General features: G+C 45.4%; 1 protein-coding gene across 1 annotated transcript in view; it reads left to right on the plus strand.

Annotated features, from left to right (window-relative positions):
- mtss1 (MTSS I-BAR domain containing 1) overlaps positions 1–16636 on the plus strand; it is a 39679-nt gene that overhangs the window by 12918 nt on the left and 10125 nt on the right. Inside the window, 5 exon segments of the mRNA XM_089010041.1 lie at positions 2144–2205; positions 4135–4208; positions 13343–13427; positions 14030–14121; positions 14207–14281. Of these exon segments, the coding sequence (XP_088866167.1) occupies positions 2144–2205; positions 4135–4208; positions 13343–13427; positions 14030–14121; positions 14207–14281 (388 nt within the window).

Consider the following 16636-nt stretch of genomic DNA (forward strand, 5'->3'; position numbering starts at 1 on the left):
ACGGCCGCTCTGTTGGTGAAGTTAACATTCCTGGCAGTCACAACAATTTTGGTAGAAAGTTTGGGCGAGGAAAGCGCCATTTACTCCCAAGTGATTCAATTAATCTTTTTTGAAGCTTTCAGCGACCACTTCACCACATTTTTTGTCAACAAGCAAGGCTAGTGCTAAATCCTCATCCACACAATTTTTGCCACATGGCCGACATTTTATCAGCCGATCAGATCGTCCATCTACCAATGAATCGCGTCACTGCTTTTGGCCCCACCGATGGGCTTGCTTCATATCCCGCATGGCTGCCCGACTAATTTTTTCAAGTCATCAAAAGATTGTTTAAGCACCGGAGCCGAAATCTCAAAGCGCAGTGACGGATGCGTGAAAGATGAGTCGTGGAAAGTTGGAACTGTCAAGTTTAACACGCGCGACTCACTGCTCATGCTTGGTTGGGTTGACGACATTCATCACTTTCCGATGAACATTTTAAAGGTCGATGGACATAGTGTGTAAAATGTACTGGGGAATAAATGCAGACTAAAACTCGATAAACGTGTAAAACTCTGCATTTTTATAAAGGTCACAGAAACAAAATGACCACTTCACGTGAAATTTGGGCAAGATGATGACATTATTATGAATTAAAATTATGCTTAAGAAACCCAATTATGCATTGCTTCGCCTCCATTTCGTGGCTAGCGGCAAAGCTAAAAAAGTCTCTGTGGGTGCGCACCTAAGAGGCTCCAGGCACAGCGTGAAAAGATTCAAGGCATTTCATCGTCGAGCGTCCACACTGGCAGAGGTCAGACAGGTTGCAGAGAGTTGAATTCTAGCCGCGCAGCTGCTGAGTTCGGCGCCTGCCGTGCAAACTGCGAGGCAGCGTGGGATGACATCATCAGTCAAAACCCGGTTGCGGCCCCTGAAGGACGCCTCATGAGATCCTCTCCTTGTCTGTCTGCTCTCTTTTCCATGACCCAAAATAACTCACAATTGTGTAATTACCGGGGGCTTCAGAAAAAGTAATTGCCTCTGTTCATAACCATAAATCTGCTCTTAACAAAATGGCTACAAAGTTGGTGACATATTTGTAGTTTCAAATATTTTTATAGGCAGTTAAAAATATTTGTAGACAGTGTTGATATCTTTATATTTATTTATATCCATCCATCCATCCATTTTCCGCTTATTCCTCATTAGGGTCGCGGGGGGTGCTGGAGCCTCTCTCAGCTGACTTCGGACACGAGGCGGGGGACACCCTGAATTGGTTGCCAGCCAATCGCAGGGCACACAAAGACGAACAGCAGTCACTCTCACACTCACACCTAGTGTCATGATCTGGTTGGCGACCAACAGGTGGCGCTGTCCGCCCCGCCTGCACCTACACAGGTGCTGGTCGGTACAATCAGTGACACTTAAAAGGACTCCCGGCACGACCATTCGGTGTCGGGTAATTGCTGATGTATGCTTTGTATGCTGTGCATGTGTTTTACCTTGGCGGACTTTTAATCTTGGTTTTCTTTTGATACTTTGTATTTTTTCTGTTCAGACGATTTTGATGTTTTAGATTTTGTTCCTGCTGACTTTATTTTAATACAATTTGTCAAACACAACCTCCTGCTCCCTCCTGCCTGCTTTTTGGGATCCGCACCTGCCATCACCACTACGCAAAACGCAACACCTAGGGATAATTTGGAGTGGTCAATCTGCCTTCCATGCATGTTTTTGGAGTGTGGGAGGAAGCCGGAGGACCCGGAGAGGGCCCACGCGGGTCCGGGGAGAGCATGCAAGCTCCACACAGGGAGGCCGGGGTGGGACGCGAACCGCCGACCTCTGCACTGTGAAGCCGGTGTGCTAACCACTCGACTACCGGGCCACCCCTATTTATTTATATTCTGTTTTTTATTTATTCGTTTTGCGGGGGTATTTGCATATATGGGTTGATCTACCCGTGATCAGCTGAACCTGTACAATCGTACTCCATTTTTTTTTCTTTCAGCGCAGTACTGCAATTGTGTAATTGTTTAATTATTGGCCAGATAACAATTCCTACATTTGTCTGTTTTCGTGTGTTTTCTTGTGTTGTTGATTTGGTTTTGAATTAACTTGTTTAATAGCTGTGATGAGCATAAACACCGCTGCTTTTTTTCTGCAGGCCAGTTATCCAACATGGGAGGACTTTGTCACAAAAGGAGTCAAACTACAGTCGCAGCTCAGGTAAGACTTCCTGCAACCCCCTCCTGCAACGATTCTGTGGACTAATACTCGATAATGCGATGCCAGGCCATACATCCTACCTCCACAAATAAAGGTCATTCTGGCATATATATAGTATTGGGTCTTGTATTATCGGCGCTTTTTAATGAGTATGTATAACACCAAACTGGTCCTGGAGTCTGGATTGGACCATCCCCAATATTTTGTGTTAGAAAAGTTACATGGGAAATCCACAAGCAAAAAAAACCATTAACTATCCATAATCTGAACCACTTTATCTTCAGGGTCGCGGGCGTGCTTGGATTAGACTTCAGCCTTTATTAGTCTCGCAATGTAGAAATTTACATTTCACATTAGCAAAGTGATAAAAGAGGAAAGGAAACAAAGAAGTAGAAAAAAATACAGGAGCTGCTGTAAAGGCAGCCACTCTTGCGGCGCCATCCTGAAGTCAAAACAACAGCAAAAAAAACTAAATAACAAATAATGTGACAGAACACAAAAGATACAGTCATTCAATTTAAGCACTTTCTACTCCCTCTTTGTATTATGAAACAGTTCTAGATGAAAGAGGAGAGGATCAAAGTGTCCTTTTCAACAGCGGATCAGGGCCGTCAGGGTCTGCTACAAGCTACAGTAAATGTTGAAAGCAAACACGAAGCTGGAGCATCCATTGATGAAAAGAGACTGTCCCACACCTCCTGTCCCCCGTAAATCCGCTTCAATTCCACGCCGCGACAGTTCCACATCCTTAATCGTATCCTGGCCATTTTCGGGTAATAGGCGGTTTCCACCCGAACAACCCGTTCGGGTGGAACCCGTCGCAGGTCACATAACAACCCGTCGCAGGTCACATAACAGACAAACAACCTTTTACATTCACCATGTACACATCGAGACAATTATAGCATTCAGTCATCACTGCCATGCATGTTTTTGGAATGTGGGAGGAAACCGGAGCACCCAGAGAAAACGCGCGCAGGTACGAGGATAGAATGCAAACTCCACAGGAAAGAAGCCCCCTACCCAAAATAAAACCCTGGACCTCTGCACTGTGAGGCCGACCAGTCGACCACCCGGCCGCCCTTTCTGTCCCCACACCCGCCATATTTTGTCTTTTACCATTTCATATGTTTGAACATTGATAGATGGGACACTATCAATGTTCATACATTTTCCACAGGCAGTGAATGAGGCACCTACTTAGGTAACCGTTGTGCAACTTCACTCGACTTTACATAAAAGCTCACACACACACACACACAGTGTCATCTGATCTTCTTGGTTCAGTTTACAAGAGTAAATGGCCATTTGTGTGCTCGCGCAGTGCTAAGGTAGCATTCATAGTGTAGCCTGGTAATAGAATGTGCATGCACGCGCGCGCACCAGACAATAGGTCCATTGATAATGATGATGTGGCTTCAGAAGGGTTTCCCATTGCACCGACGAACTGGTGTTTGAGGATCTCTCACGTGGCTTTTAAGCAGTCAAGCGTCCAATCACTGAATGGCAGAGTGTGCCAGTCAGGCTTGTGTTGGAAGCTGGTTGACGTTAAAGTCCTCGTTTGAGTCACTTTTGTATTATTGTATTTGATATAATTTTTTTGTCCGCTGCCATGTTGACTGCGGCTGAGCGATCTGTCGAGTCAAGGTTATGGGCGTGCACCAATTGATGAACAGCGGGTAACGTTCCAGTCGATGCTTCATTCCACAAGGCGCATTTTACTCTGTGAACAAATGCAACGCAGTGCAACCTCTGGAAACTCGTTTGAAATGGCATCCCTTGTTATGAACGTCACTCTGCTATGTAAAGACCAACTAAGTCCACCTAATAGCTGTCACTTTTGTTCTGAAGGAAGCATCTGTATGTGTATGTATATGCATGTTTTTATATATTCCATGTTAACCGTGTGCTATCCGTCCCACTTTTCAGGACCACCATCCTGGTGACGGGCGCCTTCCTGGATGCTTTTCAGAAGGTCGCAGACATGGCGATGGGATCCAGAGGTAAACACAAAACACTTAATCAACCCCCAAATCCCTTCTTGTTTTGATTGTATTCCTCTGCACACGCGGGCAGCTGCAAGTTGGTGTCTTGAGACGGTTGCTGTGATTATGTAAGACCGGTTGGTATTCAAATGAAATTCAACATGTGGGAACGGGAGTGCCAGGCGAGTGAATTATGGCCACTCCCATCCGAAGAAGCAGCAGCAGCAAGCTTGCTCTGTCATGTCTGAATGTTTGTTTTTTTTTTTTAAAGATAAATACTTGTTTGACAGACACGCGACCTATGCTACGCATTATCTTCGTCGTGTCTTTCGCTGTCTGATGTGGATATCCCAATGATAGGTGATCAACAGCATCTTGCCATTTTATAGCTTGAAACAGGAAGTGTACGTGGATATTTGTTACCTATGTTGACAAACATTGTTTTCACACTATACGTGTCCGGTACATACTCTGTTCAAGTATTAAGGGCCTCAAACATGTCCAACTTTCATTTGGTTGGGATTTCTGTCCCTCGTAATTGACTTGACACGCTGAGATTTACCCCCACCTTTTTTTCTTCCCTTCAAAAGCTGTGCTGGTGTCAAATCCAAAGTAATGAAACACCACCATCCTTAGGGATTTTTTTAGTCATTATAGCGGTTTACAAAGCTGAATTTCACCAAAAACATGGTGGACAAGAGGTAAAAGGCAAATTGTGTTGTTGTTGTTGTTGTTTTTTTTATGTTTTTTATGTTTATCAATGGCAGACTTTGCTTGGGGTTTAAGGGCAAATCATTATGAGCAAACAACAAAGCGGTCTTTTTTTCTTACAAAGTGAAAACACTGATTTTAGTCAGTTGCACAGGTCACATTACTCAACATGCGCCGGTCCTAAGAGCTTCTCTTGAACACATGCCTTTACCATCAGCTGATGAAGAATCCATGATCTCAAATTTAACGACAGGGTAGAAATACCTTCATACTACTGTTGGAATTTCATGCATGGGTATCCCCCTCCCTCCATGCCCCAAAAAAATGGATTGAGCAAACCTTCAAGACAAGTAAACATGGCTATCCGGTCAATTAAATAGCACGTCATCCTAAAACTTTCCTTTGTGTTTTTTTTTAATTTATTTTTGTTGCAACCAACCAACTCTTTGATTATGGCACCCATCGCAACCCGACGGCGCAAATCTGCTTGCGCTCCGCTAGCAAATAGAACCACCGCCATCTGTTAGCTGTTAGCTCAGCATTAGCCGGGATAATGGGGGCCCTTCACGCTTGTGTACGTGTTGACCGAGCGCATTCCCCTGTGTGTGTATGCGTGTGCGTGTGTATTGAGACAGCTGCCTCCTCCTCCTCCTTCATTCTCTCCGAGCCACTACTTTAGCTCGTCAGCTGCTTTGTCCGAGTACGTTTGTCCAATAGCAGCACAACAGCTGACTGAGGACAACTAATACAGACTTTCCTATGGGGGGTGGGTCATGGGGACAATGTGTATCGTGTCCTACATATTCAAAGAATTTGGTAAATTCCTCACTATAAGGTGCACCGCATTATAAGGCGCACCTTCAACAAATGAGATACAGTGATACCTCGGCTTACGAACTTAATTGGTTCCCAGAAAGTGTGTGTAAGGCAAAACGTTTGTCTGCCAAATTTATTTCCCATAACGAACCATTAAAAATGAGAATAATCCCTTCCCAGGTCCCCATAAAACATAATTTTCGACTTAATAAGCCTTAAAGGACAACGACACCATTTTTCCATCATCAGAACATCAGAAAAACGTTTTATAGCATCTAAAATGCCCAAAACACGCAGGCTGATATTTTTCGTGAAATGCAAAACACCAATAAAAATTGGTTAGTGTCCCTAAACTACTTCAAAATGACCTGGGAGATGCCGAGTTTCAGAAGGTCCCGCCCCCTTGTTCGTGACGTCACGCCAGGACGTCTTGCCTTGCTCTGGGATCAAAACAATGGCTTGAGATTCGAAGAAGATGCTTTCTTGTTACTCATCCAGTTATGAATATGATTCAAATAGTTCTGAAGAGGAAAGCATAAATGTTTGCAATCGAAGAAAGAAATACTTGCATGTCATTTTGAGGCGTCTGGACTACAATGTAGCGTCCCAGAAAATGCTCAAGATGGCGCCCAAGCTCCGTTGGAAATGGGCTGATTTGTCTGCTGGGAATTTGCGTCAACTAATATCAAATAGTAGTCTTGGTTCAACACACAACGATTCACCATCGCGTTATTTATGTGTTTTCCTTCTAATTTCGCCATCAACACGAAGTTTTCAGACCAAACAAAGTACCCAAAATGCACTGTGTGTCGCTTTCTCGGTCAGGGTCTTTCCAGATGTGACGTCACGTCAGGCATCGTCATCAACTCAAAAACAAGACTTCCTGAATATTCAGCACGAGTCGATTTTTTCAAGATGGCGCCCCCCTGTGTGGCTGCCTCCACAGCAGCTCTTTCCCTTTCTTGTCTACTTTTTCACTTCTTTACTTTTCCGTTTTTGTTTTGCCTGATCTCGCTCCATAAACCTACGGAGAGGAGATGGGCATCTTTTCTTTTGCTCATCGCCGTTATTTTTTACTTTTTCATCGCTCCTGTGAACGGGGAATCCACGCGCACGCGGAATCCCATTGTTTACAGTCGAGACCAGCTACTAGCGTGGCGGGCTAATAGCGGACTAGCGGCCGCCGCACCAGACATCCCCGATGAATTGAAGAGGAGGAAACGAGGATGTCGGGCCGGGAAAGATCGCCGCAAAAGAACGAGGAAATACCGACACGTTCTCCCGTCCGTCATCATGGGGAACGTGAGATCGCTCCCAAATAAAATGGACGAGCTCGCGGCGCTAACATCAGAGGGAGTACCGGGAAGCCAGCTTGCTACTCGTCACGGAGACATGGCTTTCGGCAATCACTCCGGACGCCCACGCAGAGTTGGAGGGCTTCCAACTCGTACGAGCGGACAGAAATGAAGGCAGCGGTAAGCAGAAAGGAGGGGGGATTGCTGTATTTGTGAATGACAAATGGTGCAATCCTGGGCACATCACGGTGAAGGAAAAACTTTGCACTCGGGACATCGAGCTGCTAGCCGTTAGCCTTCGGCCGCATTACCTGCCACGGGAATTCTCACACGTCATAGCCGTGACGACGTACATTCCCCCTACGGCAAATGGCGGCGCTGCCTCCGATGCCCTCATATCTGTTGTAAACAAGCTGCAAACCCAGTCCCCCAACGCCTTGTTTATCATCTCAGGGGACTTCAATCACATTTCCCTGAAATTCTCCCTCCCAACATTCACACAGTATGTAACTTGTGCCACCAGAGACAATAACATATTGGACCTATTTTATTCAAACGCCAAGGATGCATACAAACCCTCCCCCCTCCCCCCTCTCGGAAGAGCAGACCACAATATGGTTTATCTCAAGCCTGTGTACAAACCCCTTGTCCAGAGGCAACCAGCTGTGACCCGCACGATCAAAAGATGGTCCACAGAAGCTGAAGAAGCTCTGCGGGACTGTTTTGATTCAACCAGGTGGGAGCTCTTTACTGAGATTCATGGGGAAGACATTGACTCACTCACCAACACCATCACAGACTACATTAACTTTTGTGAACAAAACACCGTACCCACCAGGACTGTGCGGTGTTTTGCCAACAACAAACCATGGATTAATCCCGACATAAAAGTCCTCCTGAAGGAGAAGAAAAGGGCTTTTGTGTCGGGCAACAGAGAGGAACTGAAGGCCGTGCAGATCCAACTGAGGAGGAAGATCAGAGAGGGGAAGAAGGCCTACAGGATGAAAATGGAGGAGCAGCTGCAAGCCAGCAATGTCGCTGGTGTCTGGAAGGGCCTGAAAAACATCTCAGGCCACAAAAGCCCAGTGACATTGAACGAAAAAGACAAGGACTGGGCAGATGAACTCAACCGCTTTTTCAATCGGTTTGACAAGACGCCAGCCGCCCCCGGCCCACCGTCAACTTCACCTGTAGCTGCACCTGCACCAACTCTCACTGTGGCCTTACCCTCCCTGCCCCCTCTCACGACCAGCTTTCCACAACCAACATCTGCCCTCCCAACCGTTGCCACACCCTCAGCCGCCACTCTGCCTCCTGGTTCCTGCCTGTCAGTCACAACTGCGCAGGTGAGGAACCAACTGAGGAGGATGAAGGTGAGGAAGGCAGCAGGTCCGGATGACATCAGTTCCCGACTCCTCAAGACCTGCTCCGACCAGCTGTGTGACATTGTCCAGCACTTGTTCAACCTGAGCCTGAAGCTGGGCAGAGTTCCACAGCTGTGGAAAACGTCATGCCTGGTCCCAGTGCCCAAGATTGCCAACCCCAAAGAGCTCAACAGCTACAGACCGGTGGCGCTGACGTCTCACCTGATGAAGACGCTGGAGAGACTCGTCCTCACCCACCTGCGACCGCTGGCAAGCTCATCGCTGGACCCGCTGCAGTTTGCCTACCAGCCCAGCATCGGTGTGGAGGATGCCATCATCTACCTCCTCCATACGGCGTTGCTGCACCTGGAGAATGCTGGGAGCACGGTGAGGATCACATTCTTCGATTTCTCCAGTGCCTTCAACACCATCCAGCCCAGTCTACTGGGGGACAAGCTGCAGCATGCCGGAGTCGACCATCACCTCACATCCTGGATTACAGACTACCTCACAAACAGGCCACAGTACGTGAGGGTAAAGAACTGTGAGTCGGACAGGCTTCTCTGCAGCACCGGAGCGCCGCAGGGAACAGTCCTGGCTCCATTCCTCTTCACCCTCTACACCTCGGACTTCAACTACAACACCCCAACCTGCCACCTTCAGAAGTTCTCTGACGACTCAGCTATTGTCGGCCTCATTACAGAGGGAGACGATAGGGAGTACAGGGGACTGACAAAGGACTTTGTGGACTGGTGCCAGCAGAATCACCTCCAGATCAACACTGGCAAAACCAAGGAGCTGGTGGTGGATTTCTGCAGGAAACAATCGTCACCTGCACCATTGAACATCCAGGGTTCGGACATTGAGAGGGTGACCTCCTACAAGTACCTGGGTGTTACTCTCAACAATAAACTGGACTGGACAACAAACACGGATGCCCTAATCAAAAAGGGACAGAGTCGCCTCTTCCTCCTCAGGAAACTGAGGTCTTTTGGAGTTCAGGGGTCACTCCTAAAGACTTTCTATGACTCTGTGGTGGCATCAGCCATCCACTATGGCATTGTCTGCTGGTCAGGCAGCATCACCACCCGGGACAGAAAAAGACTGGAGCGCTTTGTCAAGCGGGCCAGTTCTGTCGTGGGCTGCTCGCTGGACTCTCTTGAGGAGGTGGGCAACAGACGGACGCTAGCTAAACTAAAAGCTATGACGGACAGCCCCTCCCACCCCCTCCTGCCCATCCTGACAGCTCTGGGTAGCTCCTTTAGCCAGAGACTATTACACCGGCGCTGCAAGAAGGAGAGGTACCGCCGCTCGTTCCTACCGACTGCTGTCAGGCTTCACAATTCCCAATGATCACATGTGAAAAAAAAAAAAAAAAAAAAAAAAAAAACTGGACACTTGTAAATATGGGTTGTTGCAATATACAGTAAAGTCTCGTTATATCGATATCGGATATATTGATAGTCCGGGTTATATCGATACTATTTCTATGCACGCACGGAGAAAATTACATGCAAACAGGGTCGGATATATCGATAGTCCCGGTTATATCGATATTTTTTCGGACTCCCTTGAATATCGATATAACGAGACTTTACTGTATCTTAATGCATCTCTTGATTCTGCACTATGTACAGTCTTGTTTATAGAACGGTTTTTGCACATCTACATTTGCACAGTATACAGTTGACATTTTTATTTTGTTATGCTTGAATATCTTGTTTTCTATCCTTTCACTCCCACCCCAACCCCATCCCTCTTCAATTGCTGCTGTGGACTGCAAATTTCCCCATTGCGGGACGAATAAAGGTATTCTGATTCTGATTCTGAAAAGGTAAAATATAGCTACATGCCGTGGAATCTTTGTAAAATATGCTCAGTAGAAGTCATTTGAAGTGATTTTACAAATTATGGACACAACTTGTCCGGTGGCGTCGGTTGTCCTTTAAGTACACAAAATATACCTTATTTTATGTAAAATAAATGTGCTATTGTATTATAATTAAAGAATTAAACTGTACTGTATAATAAAGTCGTTTTATTTACCTTTGTGATGGTCGTTGATGTAGTTGCCTCTTGATGATAACCGAGTGAAGTTGCCTTGGTTTCTCTGCGATAATACCCTTACTCACACAGTCCCCTGCTAGCTGCTTTTCATTAATCCAAACCAACAGAAGTTTTTTAACATCTTCTATTGCCTGAGACCTTTGCTTACACAACACAGAAACACCCTTAGACACATATAGTAATGGTCGATTTAGCATACTGGTACTGGGACGCTAAGTCACACAAACGCACACCTCGTTCGTGTTTTTTTATGATCTCCTTCTGCTCAACCGTAATTTTCTTTTGTGTCCTCTTCGGCTTAACACTAGCCTGTGTTGGGGTCTTTTTTGGTCCCATAATAGCAAATGTACTCCACTCGATAGCAAACCATGTCTGCACTCAAATGGGGTTTGGAAAACTAGTCCGCTAGCCACCGTGGCGCTGTGTGGTTTGGTTCATCCACCAAAAACTAGTTCGTATCCCAAGATTATATTCTTGCGAATTTAATTTTTGTAAGGCGAAAAGTTCGTGAGCTAAAGCATTCGTAAGCCGAGGTATTACTGTATATTAAAACATTTTCCATACCGGATTATAAGGCGCACACAGTCAGCCTTTGAAAAATATGATGGCTTGTAGGATCACCTTATAGTGTGGTAAATACGGTAGTTAATACCCCCCAATCCCTGCAAAAAAATTGAATTGCCAACAGGTCATTGATTGACCCACAATCGATCGGTAGCCACAAATAGACGCCGCGAGGCATCTGCGTGCCCCGTCGACGCCAGACAATGTCGCGCGTGTCTCTGGGGCCGCTCGGGTGACATCACACACTTGTCGAGGTCATGTTCCATTCGTCCAAGTGTTATTGGAATTGAGAGAAATTTTTCCCGGATCAGCAGTTTTGTACACCGACAATTTCTTTCCACAATACGATTGAAAGACTGCACCATCCCAAAAAACAAATTAGCTGATTTCCATTCCATGATAAATGATGTGAACATTCGTAATTAAATTTGAACATATTTTGCATAGACTCTTTCCTCGTAACTCCCAATGTCTCCACCGTGACAGACTTAAAAAACACATTCTAACTGAAATGTATCATTTCAACATATTTGAAATGGGAAAGTAGTAACACGGGGTGTATTCCAACTTTCCGATTGTCCCATGCTTTCAAATGCAAATGGAGGAATTCGTGTATCACAAACCGCAAATTGGACCTTCAGAACACAAATATTTGCTTGTCAATCCCCAGCAAACCAACCGCCCCCCTAAAATTCACCCCGTATCCAGAATCTGCTGGAAAATATTCGGAATCGGGCACCGAAAAGCATTGGTTTGTCAAGACAAGATTCATTGTGATGGGAAGCTGGCAGGCAACAAAACGTACCAGATTGCAAAACCAAAAGCTCAACATTTCATCATTTCAGAATTGTCGTCGTCGTCTTCAGCTGATTAAGAAAAAAAAAAAAACGGCGTCCCCCCCCCTCCCCCCACTTTCGTGGTGCTCCGCGTGACTCAGCCCAGGACCAGTTCACGCCTTCAGCATCACGGGGCTTTTTTTTCTTTTTCTCCTTTTTCCAAAGTAAACACAGACAACTTGCTGACGGGCCATTATGGAACTTTCCAAAGGTCAGCGACTGAAGGACGGCGATTACCTCATCCTGATAGGCCGGTCAATCAATCAATAAGCGGATTGATGCGGGCAGACGGGAAGATTGATGAGCTGTTGCATTCCCTTGCGTCGAGCTTTCCAACTCAGGACCGTTATTGTGAGTTGTGCCGCGATTTGTTTTTGACGTCGCACACACCTTGACGAGCTGCCGTTGAACGAATCACGTTACAAGCGGCGAGAGAGCCTGGCCGGAAAAAATGTGGTGTCGCTGAGGCTGTTGAACAGTTTGTCCTCTGTCTTTCCCTCTCGGGGGGGAAATCGTGAAATGACGAGCACAGCTCATTTTCCTTTCGCTTGTCCGCGCAGTTTCATTAAGGGTTTGTGTGAGATGAACACACGAGCTGTTGGGTTATGATTCTGGGCGACCGGGATCCTTACATCGATGTCTAAGTGGCAAACATGAAATTGTCCACTGTCAGAAGTGCCATTTTTATTTCCTGAATGGTCTCTTGCTGCAATGGTGTGCCCCCCCCCCCCCTCCTTTTTTTTTCTTTTACACAGCGACAAACCCACCTTCAACCAAATCCAGCATATCATCAATCTGCAGGTCATAAAGATGAGATCTACCACAAATAGACAAAATCTGACACGTTAACGTATTTGCTGCCATTATTGAATGTATTAGTTGTTAGGATTTAGTTTTTTCTTGCAGGGGGTGCTGATAAAGCGCTGGTTTTTCTCTTCCATGAGAGGGCAACATTTGCCTTTTATCCATGTTAGCGCTTTGTTACAGCTTCAGCTGTTGTTAAGGCGCTATGTAAATCAATATGTATGTATTGTAATATATTTTGTCCAGCCACCCCCATTTCAAGCTCAGATAACTCCAGACCCATATAACTTGGAAATTAACTCTTTTTTTCTGATGAAAGAAGAGAGTTTAAGGTTTCTCACGCTGCATTAAACATTTATGTAGTCCTAAAACTCAATAATTTGTGGGTCCTGCAATTTGAGTGAAAATGACAAAAACCCTGGCACTGGAGTGGACACATTTTTGCACATCGTCTGGCAGTGAAGGAGTTAAACTTTTTCTACAAGGGGTTTGAAATAATTAGCAATATCTATAAAACAAAAAAAGCCCATTACTTGGCATTCACCCTGCCAGACGGCTGCTAACTGTTTCGGGTTTGGTTCTTCTCTTCTCGCTTCATTCTGCCGACCCTTGTTGAAGCCCCAAGCTTTGAAATTTGTTTTCAAAGGACCAACATCAGTTCCCGGCATCTCATTGCTGCGCTGTTTGTGTTGCAGGTGCCACCAAGGAGATTGGCTCGGCGCTAACCAGGATGTGTATGAGACATCGCAGCATTGAGTCGAAACTCAAACTTTTCACCACGTAAGAAACAAACACACACACACACACACACACACACACACACACACACACACACACACACACACACACACACACACACACACACACACACACACACACACACACACACACACACACACACACACACACACACACACACACACACAGACACACAGTATGAAGGTGTCACGGGATGGATTTATGTACCCGAGGGAGATATGGGGGTGAAGTGGGTCTCATGATATCTTTTATCTGAGAGTGGGAGCTCACATTCTTACATTTTTTGGGAGGGGGCTGACTTTGGCTTTCGGGTGCGGCGACACTTCAATTTAAGAGTATCTCGAGAGCAAGCCTCAAATTGCTGCTGTGGCACGGTGAAAAAGCGGAGCTAGTAGCTAAGTCGACGTACAAATGTTTGTTGCAAATATCACTTCACACAGCGTAAACATTCACTCCCGGAGACGTCTGCATATTTCTCCTATCTTCGGTTAGCACCATCAATTTGTCCCTCGCCGTGGTTTGTAAGTGTTTGGGAGCACGGACACAAAAGCAAGACCGCCGCATTGCGGGTGAATGTCTCCCGAAAGACGACTTATGAAGACATCCCCCCTCCTTCTTCGCAGAGCCCTCTCAGAAAGTCTCATTACACCGTTAGAGTTGAAGATGGAGGAGTGGAGAAAAGCAGCCAGTCAGTTGGACAAAGATCACGCCAAAGGTTTGCCGGCTAGACACATAAGATGATCCCGCGCCACTCTGCAACACCTCCTTGACTTTTTTTGTTTTTATTCCTCCACCTCAAGAGTACAAAAAGGCCCGGGCAGATATCAAGAAAAAGTCATCGGATACAGTCAAACTTCAAAAGAAGGTGAAGAAAGGTAAGATTATGGAGGCCATCAATAAATGCTATTTTTTATTAATTCATTTTCTTTTTATTCGCTTATTTATTTGGTTATGTTTTAATTTATTATTGATGTATTTTATCATTATTGATCAAAAGGTTTCTTCAACTGTTATCTGTACTTCTTTGAAGGTGTAGGATGTTTCGCTCCTCATCCAAAGAGCTTCATCAGCAAACTAAAGTTGTGCTGGAAACTGGCCCTATATTTATCCCTCATGGCGGTGCCAGACCTCTGCTCTGATAAGTCCCTGCTCTAAGGTTCGGGGCAGCAGTGGACTACTCCCTAAAGCTAATCTGATTACTTCTTTTGATTGGATTGGATTGATTGGATTTGCCTTTAATAGTCTCGCAGTGGAGAAATTTACATTTCACAGCAGCAAAGTTGTGAAAGAAATGAAAGTAGAAAAGCAAAACACAGTTTTGTTGTGTTTGATTACTTCTAATGTTCTATGCCTGGCTCTGATTGCCCCATTAGCTCCGGTATCATCTCATCAGCATGACTAAGCCTAAGTGGTAACGACATAAGAAGTCTGTTGTAAGCATGATCCAAATTAATATTAGGCCAGAGTTACCAGCACAATTTTAGTTCGTTGATGAAGCTCTTCGGATGAGATGACGGCTGAAGAAACCTTTTCATCGATGGACCACTCCTGTTTGACTGAGAGCCTACACAGCACAGATCTTTTATTATTATTATTATTATTATTATTGTTATTCTTATTAGGTCTACTTTTGATACATTTCTGCATGGAAGGAGGTTCTTAGCCATAACATGCCCAAAACCAGAAATTACCACTTGGCAGCAAGTAAGACTGCCTACGGCCTTTTATGATCAAGGGGGGGAAACGGGCAACGCCCAAGCACATGTTCGAACACACTTCCTCAAACCCTTTTACACACACGCACACACACACGCACATACATATGCACACTAGTTAGTTTGTAAACACATCACATTGCCAATCAAAGAGTGACACATCAACATTGTGCTGCAATGGCTGCTTTAGTGTGCCTCGTCGTCGCATGAAAAAGACGTACAACGACCTGGTTAGGGTGTCTTTTTTCTCTCTTGATTTTTCACAATTTTGCAGGCCTGTTTAAAATATGCACCCTCATTTTTCCTTTTTTTTTCCTCCCAGCATTTTTGCTTGGGCGTGCATGTCACACAGCTCGTTTTGCATGTCAAATTGTTTCCTTTTAGTGCCTCAGTTCACTTCAGTTCAGTCATGATCGGCTTGGGTGAAATATAATTAGGGATTTCTGCGTGTGTGCGCGTGTGTTGTCGCACTCTATCATTATGCGGTGTGCGACCACTTCAGATAGAGTCTCAAGTTGCTCGTAGCGAGCGGCAGATGGTGAGGATTGGAAGGAGCTTTCAAGGTGGTGGTCACCGTGCTTCAATGCTCTTCTCTCAGGATGTGAGACGTTCTTCGTGTAATCTTAAATTAAGTGAAATGAGAGATGGAGTGAAAAACACGCATGGGCAAAGAATAACTCCCGGGTTGTTTTGTGGACCGCCATTTTTTCCCCCTCCTTTAACTCTGAAGCTTCCAAGCGAGATCTTTGCTTCACTTGTCAGCCCCCTCGTGCGAAAATAATCGTACCCGTAATTTGATCGCGATTGACTGGTAATTAGGAGACTGGTCGCGAGTCGATAAAGGCGGGGCCGAAGGGAAAAATAGAGGTATGGCGGTGAAGTTTTTGCAAAATTCTTGTATCGACTTATTTTTCCTCTTTTGTTCATGTTGGGGGCCGTTATGGTTGTTGCTCATCATGGCGTGCATATGCTGGCGTGTTTGATCGTGGTTGATTGCAAATGTTGCTTTATCTCCTCATGGTCTTCTGTTCTTTGTTCGTGTATCTTGCGATTGTGACGATGACAACACCGTCTGCAGGTGAGCCATCATCTGTTGACATCTGTGGATAATGGAACGTCCACAATTTTTTTTCGTTGTTTGCGAGTGAATGTCATTTAAAGGCCTCCCCAGGCTAGCAGTACTCCCCCAGGTGTGTCTGTGTCTGTGTGTGTGGAATGCAGTCAAACTGGTTTTTTTAATGCAAAGAAAGTGCTTCACATGAGCCCTAGCAAACATCGCTCTCCCCGCTTTTTTTGCCCGACGTTTGCCTTCTCCCAACAAGTGCTGCAAGCACTTTTACATTTGCTTGAAGGATTTTGTGTTAAATATTGAGAAAGTAAACCCATGTGTGCGTCACTAATTCAAACAAATGCATGTATGTTGCGGAATATATGGCCACACGAACTACTCCATTGGCACTTGGGGTACAATTTGGTCATTTTATCGTAAAAGTTCCTTCGCATAGCTTTTTTTCC

This window comes from Hippocampus bargibanti, linkage group LG12 (assembly GCF_051943395.1).
Source record: "Hippocampus bargibanti isolate YZ-2025 linkage group LG12, ASM5194339v1, whole genome shotgun sequence".
Classification (NCBI taxonomy): domain Eukaryota; kingdom Metazoa; phylum Chordata; class Actinopteri; order Syngnathiformes; family Syngnathidae; genus Hippocampus; species Hippocampus bargibanti.